We start from the raw sequence: 7,257 nt of genomic DNA, 5'->3' as shown, positions 1-7,257 counted from the left end.
GGGGGGGGAAGCTCAAGGCCGAGGCCGGTGTGGTTCAGGTGCCACACGGAGGGGCTGGCACGATAAGACTGTGCATGTTAACAAGAAGCATGACCGTTATTGCTGCAGGCGGAGCTGCGCTGCCTTGACAGCTAGGCAACGGCGGCAAACCAGCAAGTGACGCCTGACGAGTGACATTGACCATGCCTGGACGGGCGAGACTGTATCGTTGTGAGTAGACGTAAACTCAATCGATGAAGCGGTAGAAAGACGCGTCACAGGATCAGGATGGCGCAGCAGGTCGTGCTGGTTGCGTGCAGCGGCGACAGCAACGTTGTGGCATGGTGAGCACCGTCTACACTATTGAGAACTGGAATAAATTACGTCCGCGCGCTGAACCTGCGCCGTCGATCTTTGCAGGGACCTGGCCACCGCGACGCAGCTCACGCAGTATAAGGGCAATAATAGCAGCAACAATTGTTTCTGCATTGTCGGAAGAGACTACTTTGCCAGTGCGCAGGCCAACAAAGATGCGGTGCACATCTACGCTTTCTACAAGGTGAGCCGCCGCTGCCGTCATCGTGCACGCGCTGCTGCCCCCACCGCCGCCTGCCCCCCCCCCTCGCCCACATGGTCAAGCGCGACGTACCAAGTAAATCATGTGATAGGTTTCAGCCGTGCAAGGACACCGGCGGCCCGATCGGCTACACCTTCGCGTGCCACCTGCGCCCGACCAAGGCGGCCAACTCATCCACGCCACGCTGTGTGTTCATACGACAGGACCAAGTCCTGCAGCGCAGCTTCGCGCAGGAACGGCTGTCGTCGCTGGCCGCCACGCGCGACGGGCGGTACCTGGCGGCGGGCGGCGGCAGCGGGACACTGTACGTGTGGGATGTGGCCTCTGGGCAGCTGCTGCGTGCATGGCCGGCGCACTACAAGGTGGGGCAGGGGAAGTTTGTTGAGCAGCGGCGGCATGTGCTGTATGATTTGTGTCTGCACCAGCCTTGGTGTGTCTACATGCTCTCCCGTGTGTGTGTGTGTGTGTGTGTGTGTGTGTGAGTGTCCCATTGCGTTTGTTATCCTGCATGTTTGCCCGGAGTGAAGCCCAAGATGCCCTGTCTGCTGTGCCTGTGTCTCACCCCACCTCACCCTACATCCCTCTCTCAGGCCGTCAGCTGCCTTGCATTCAGCGAGTCGGGGGGCATCCTGCTGAGCGGCGGCGATGACACCATGGCCGCCGCCTGGCTCATGGCCGACATCCTCGATGGCTGCGCGGGCGGCGGCGGCGCGGTCGGCGCGGCCGGCGGATGGCAGGCGCAAGGGCGCGTGGAGCCGCTGCACACATGGTGCGATTCGGGTGGGGGGCAGGCAGAGGGGAGCGCCGCAGGGCAGTGCAAAGAGAGGCGCAGGGTGCGAGAGCGCCGGAGCGCACCGGCGCAGCGTTGAGCCCGTGGCCGTGCAAGCTCCCGTGTCCCACACCACTCGACCTTCCCTTCAACATAAGCAAGCGCACGCACGCACGCGTTCTCGCGCGCGCGCACACACACACACACACACACACACACACACGCACACACACACACACACACACACACACACACACACACACACACAATGCCGCCGCCGCCGTCCAGGGCGGAGCACACACTGCCGGTCACATCAGTCCTGCTTGGCCTGGGGGAGGTCAACGCGATTGCGGTCACAGCCTCCCTGGACCGCACCGCAAAGATCTGGCAGCTGGCCACGGGGAAGCTGCTGCGCGCCGCCGCGCTGCCGGCCGGCGCGACCGCGGCAGCGCTTGACGCCGGGGAGCATGCGCTGTACGTCGGCTGCGCGGACGGCAGCATATGCGAGGTCGCGCTCGCGGGCGCCGCGGCCGCGCAGGGCGGCGGGGCAGCTGCTACAACGGCGGCCGGGGCGGCTGCAGCTCCGGCGGCGGGGGACGTTGTCGTGATGGAGGGCCACAGCAAGCCGGTGAGCAGCTTGGCCATCTCATTGGACGGGGACAGCCTGGTCTCGGGGTCGGAAGACGGCAGCGTGCGCGTCTGGGACCTGCGCAGCCGCCAGTGCGTGCGCGTCATCGCGTCGCCCGCGCGCGCGCCGGTGACGGCGGCGCTGGTGGTGGAGTGGCCGGACTACCTGGCGGGGGTCGGCCAGGGCACCGCCGGCGGCGGAGGCCGGCACGGCCCCAAGCGCCCGGCGCCGCTGGCGCCGCTGGCCAAGTTCCGTTCGGGGGCCGGCGGCGGCGGCGGCTCTGGCGGCGCCGCGGGCGCGCAGGCGTGGGAGGGGTCGCCGGTGGTGCTCGATGGCAGCTGCCCCGCAATAGGCGTGGCAGAGCTGCCGGGGCTGCTGCTGCCTCGCGGCGCGCCGCTGCTTGCAGAGGCAGCCGGCTTTGGCGCCTTGATCGGGGACAGCGGCTACGACGTCAGCAATAACGGCACTTTCGGGCAGGCGGCCGCTGCAGGGGCGGCAGCGGGCGGTGGCGGGGTCGTGGCGGAGGAGGGGGGCCTGGATGCTGCGCGGCGGCAGGTGGCGGAGCTTCAGCAGAGGCTGGCGGAGGCTGAGGCTGAGGCCGACCGGTGGAAGGAGCTGCACTCCGAGCTCCACGCGTTCTGCACCGAGCAGGCGCTGGGGGGCGCAAAGGTCTGACGTGGCGGACGCTGCGGGGCGGGGCGCGGCGACCACCGGGTGTGAGCTGGCTCTCTGCTTAGCTGTGTTTGTGTGTTGCTCGCCCCCCGTCTGGCGCTGTCCGCTTTGATTGGCCTGACATCGCGCTGAAACACGCGGCGATGGTCAGCGCAGGCTGGGTCTCATGCGCCCGTGATGGCTGCGTCATGAGGCAGGCGGCGCTGCGACGCGCTCGCCCCACATGCCGAGTAATCTGGTTGGTTGTGGCGGGGCCTGATGCACCAGGCTCCCAGCCCTGCAGCAAACAGCCATGCAGATTACGTGTTGTATGTTCCACACGTCACATAAGCCTGAAGGCGCATGGCCACATATGTGCAAGTTGGAGTGGCAGATGCACGCGCGCCGCGCGGTGCTTGCCCCCCGTCTCCACATGGCATGCATGCAAACCAATAATCACATGTGTGTCGGTGTCACAGTGTGACCCATACATTTGCGCGAGCCCTGATGCCTGCCTGCATGAATCATGCACATGTGGAAGATTCTTAGTCAGCGCGATAAGCTTGCGCAGCTGGCATGAAACATTGCTGGTTGGAAGCACTTGCGTCCGAGCCAGTGCGAGAGGCATGCTGTGGGACTCACAGGGACAGCTCAGCACGAGCACAGCATGCAAGACACATGTTGCACTAACAAACGCGCATCTACAGCCCTGTGCGCACGCATTTGCAGGAGCGTTGCAGCTGGTGGTACGTCCCAACGCCTGCGCTGCCTGTGGCAAGACCCGCGCGGCCGATGGCGGGAGCCTCAAGCGCTGCGCTGGCTGCCTCTTGGTGAGCTACTGCTCCACAGGGTGCAGTGCGGAGGAGTGGCCCAATGGGAAGGGAAACGGTCACCAGGCGCTGCGAAGGCAGCGGGATGCAGCAGAGCCACAGCAGCAATAGCTGCAGCTGGGCAGGCAAGTGCAGCTGGCACTGCAGCCGGCACAGCAGCAGCATAAGCAGCAGCAGCAGCAGCAATAACAGCAGCAGGACAAGGTGGAGCAGCAGCAAGGAAGAACCCGCGCCAACACGGACGGGTACACGTTGGCCGCTAGCGTCCCGCAGATGCGCCACCAGCCGCTTACGCACGAGGAAAACGGCGGTTGGCAGAAGCAGATGCGGCAAAGACCATGAATGGATAGAAAACAGGAGACCCCGGTCTTCCTAGGGCATTTTTTTGGCGGCCACTTGTATTCGGGGGTACCTGTGCTGCACTGGCGCCCTCGGGATGTACTTGCTGTTTGCATGTCGAGCTGCAAGTGCACAGCAGTGCATTCTTGCAAGTGGTATGCAAGCAAGTGGCACAAACCTTCCTCCGAGTGATTGTGAGCACGCGTCTCAGCAACGCGCTGCCGCTATGTGCACACGGCTTTGCATACTTCTGCAGAGCGGCTGCACGTGTAAGGGCACGGCAGCTCCTGCTGACGTCACCTCAAACCAACCACACCTTCTGGGGACGTCCTCAGCATGGACGCCCCCTTGGCAATCCCGAGTAACGTCCTGGAGGGGTTGGTGCAGCTCCATACCGCCGTGATGAGGACCAGGGCTGGCAGCTGTGTGTCGCACTGCTCACAGCCGGTTTGCTTGACAGCCTTTTGCAGGCCGAAGCCTGTGTGTGATCGCTGTGCTTGGGCATGGCACTGTCACCATCCCCTCTTGCCTTCCTGCTGCTGTAGCGCTTTACAGAGCCCAAACCCAGAAAGGCGGGCGTGCGGCGAAGGGGCATAGATCAACATCCGACCAAACTATAATCGATCTCAAAGCCGGCGAACCACAAGGTTACCGCGTCCCCCAATTGTATCAAACCTTCAGAGCATCACCAATGGCACCGCGCATGCAGCTTGTCAAGGGCAGGCGCGGCAGCGCGGGCATGAACCTTCCCAACCCTAACTTCTTTGCGACGAGTACACCTGGGTCAGGCAACAGCCAGCGAGGTGGCCAACCACGCTTCATGCGCGCGCGCCGGGCAGACGCACGAGTGCTCAAAGCCTCGGGACGCAGCAATCAGCAGCGGGTTGGGGCGCGCAGTGACCGCATGCCCAACACGCACACCAACCTGGCAGGCCAGCACACGTGCGTGGAAATCAAATCGCAACTGCCGATTGCAGTTTGGCCTGCGGGTGCGTGCGTCAAGACTTGAAACAGAAATCGTGCAGCCAAGCCAGGCCCTGGACACACCATACCACTGTGCGCGGTCTGCAGATGCAAAGTGAGAGACAGGCGTGCCGAGCGCGCGCGCGCGCGCACACACACACACACACACACACACACACACACACACACACCAAACCCACGAGGCAGCCTCGATAGCGTTGCCGCCTGACGCAAGACGCGCCAGAGCCACGGCAGGGCAGCCGCAAACGCCTTCGATTTTTGGGTGCCAAGTTGTGACAGGCAAGACACACTCGCATGCGCAAATCATGTTGAACAATCCATGCTTTTCCTGCACAGCCCGCTCTGAGGGTGCTGAAGCCAGGAGCATGCAGCAGGCCGAACCGCCCAAATCACGTGGCGACGCACCCGATGAGAGAACGCCCTGGCCAGGCGACCAGTAAGGGCAGCCTATGGACGTCCACACAACAAGGTTTGCTCCGTGTAGCAGGGGTGCACACCATCAGCCGCAAGGAGGGAGAGGCAAGCCACCTGCAGACGCGGCCTCAGAAGACGGCGGTGTGGGCGTTTTCTGCAGGGTGTCAGCCTGCGCAGGCGGCCGCGCGGCAAGCGCGTCGGGCCACGCGCTAGTGTGCTGCGCTGCCGGGGCATGGTGGCTGTGTGTGCGCGGCGCGGAGCAGAAAGGGCAACTGCTGCGCAGGCCCTTGGACAGGCCCCATGTGCAGGCTCTTCTCCCCCTTCCCTCTCCGGCGCTGGATGGCCGCGACAGGGCCTCAGGGCGAAGAGTCTCAATAGCAAGTGCGTGGGGTAAGATGATGCCAAGGCGCAAGGGGGGGTGCGAGCACCGAAACATGAGGAACAGAGCCCCGCTGTCAGCGAGATAAGCCGTGCGGCTGGATTGGTGGCTAGCAGGGGAGGAGATCGGCCAAAGGGTAGCAAGGCACCAGCAGGAGTACAGCAAGGGACTAACGAAAGGGAAAAGGGGGCGTTTCTGAGCGCCAGAGCTGGACTGGCTGTCAAGACGTCTGCCACGTGAAAGTGAAACGCAGCAGCGGCGGCGCACCCCACTGCTGGCAGCAAGCTGAGGGGTCGTTGCGCGCTCGGGAGTGGCCACAACAGAGTGCTTGGGTCAAGCAGTAGTGCGCATGATGCGCAGGAGTCGGGCAGGAGAGAGGGGGGCATTTTTGACGATGGTGCACCTCGCCTGCTGGCATACATGGGCACAGGAACCGGGGATGGTTCGAACGCACCGCAGCGCAGCTGCATAGAGTGCAGCGCAGCATACGCGCTGGTGAGGACGTGCAGCATTGCAAAGGCGCCTTGAGGGCGGGAAAGGCTCGGGATAGATGTCCAAAGCGCTATACAAGCAGCCCCAGGATTGTGATATACAGGCCCCAAGGATAAAAAGTGTGAAGGTTGGGGGAGGTGCTACATAGGTGCCGCCATCCAACACCCAGCAGCTTGGCCGGCCCCACCCAGGGTTGGGTGTGCGCCTGTGACGCGCGCCCCACGCCCAGGCGACCAGCCAGCCACGCAGCCAAGCTTCCGGGCCACCGCCGCGCCCCCTGACAACGCCCCCCCAGGGCCAGGCGAGCGCGCGGCCCCGCAGCAGGCCCCCAGGAGCCGCAAGGGGCCCCATGCACTCCGAGCCGCGCGGGCGGCCCTGTCACTGCAACAATGCAACTTCCGACCATAACGGATGACACGAATGGAAAAGTACAATGGAATGTGAGGATCTCAACACCACCCACTGCACGGCGGCGCCCTGCGCCCGCGGCCTGAACCTTTGCGCGACTGGGGGCCCTCCGTCAAGCCCCCGTCCCAGCTGCCCCCGCGCCAGCCAGGCCCCCGCCCTCGCCCTGACGCGAGGCGTGGGCGCGGCGGGGCGTCGCAGTGACGTCATGGTGACGTCATCGTGACGTCGCGTCAGTCCAGGGCCTTGGAGGCGGCGTCCCCAATGTCCATGACGCTGTCCTCGACGTCGACGGTCTTGGCGGGGCCCGTGAACCACTTGTAGGCGCCGTACTTGGGGAAGAAGAACCTTGCGGGGAGGGGGCGCGGGTTTGGGAGGTATTGGAGAGTCAGCACGCGCTTGGGGGGTTTTGAGGGTGACAGGCATGGGAGCGGAGGTCAGCACGCGGCCATCAGCCTGGCGAGCAAAGCGTGTGCGCTGGTCGCGTTTCCCGCGGGCGCGCGGCGCCTGCGCGGATCCGGATACGGAAAAAGGCACGCCCCGTCTGCCCCGGATGCACAGGGACTTCGCGCCAGCAGCACGCGACCCAAGACCTCCAGCTCGTGCCACACATGCCGTTTTGGCCTGGCGTGGGGCGCCGCGGGCTCACATGATGTTTGAGATGAGGAAGGTGCCAATGAGGGCCACGCTGGCGTAGTTGAGGTTCTCAGCGTCGACGGGCATCTCGGTGGGCAGGCAGAAGATGACGGTGGCAACACACGCCCAGACGCACGCGACGATGCTGCGGGGGTTTGTCGGAGGGGCGGGGTG

General features: G+C 64.6%; 2 protein-coding genes across 2 annotated transcripts; one reads left to right on the top strand and one right to left on the bottom strand.

Moving 5' to 3' along the window:
- Nucleotides 1–267: 267 nt before the first annotated feature.
- Nucleotides 268–2,628, top strand: MNEG_8040 (WD repeat-containing protein 18; the record flags this gene model as incomplete). Its single annotated transcript, XM_014043486.1, has 5 exons — nt 268–323; nt 400–538; nt 760–918; nt 1,147–1,325; nt 1,614–2,628. 5 exons carry the CDS (start codon nt 268–270, stop codon nt 2,626–2,628), a joined length of 1,548 nt encoding a protein of 515 aa, XP_013898940.1.
- A 4,052-nt stretch (nt 2,629–6,680) lies between these two features.
- On the bottom strand, nt 6,681–7,170 carry MNEG_8039 (hypothetical protein; the record flags this gene model as incomplete). Its single annotated transcript, XM_014043485.1, has 2 exons — nt 6,681–6,795; nt 7,097–7,170. The coding sequence occupies 2 exons, from the start codon at nt 7,168–7,170 to the stop codon at nt 6,681–6,683; spliced, it is 189 nt and encodes a 62-aa protein (XP_013898939.1).
- Nucleotides 7,171–7,257: the final 87 nt, after the last annotated feature.

The sequence above is a fragment of the Monoraphidium neglectum genome (genome assembly GCF_000611645.1).
Source record: "Monoraphidium neglectum strain SAG 48.87 unplaced genomic scaffold scaffold01484, whole genome shotgun sequence".
NCBI lineage: Eukaryota > Viridiplantae > Chlorophyta > Chlorophyceae > Sphaeropleales > Selenastraceae > Monoraphidium > Monoraphidium neglectum.
Note: the sequence above shows the minus strand (reverse complement) of the source record. Positions and strands in the feature narration are given on the sequence as shown.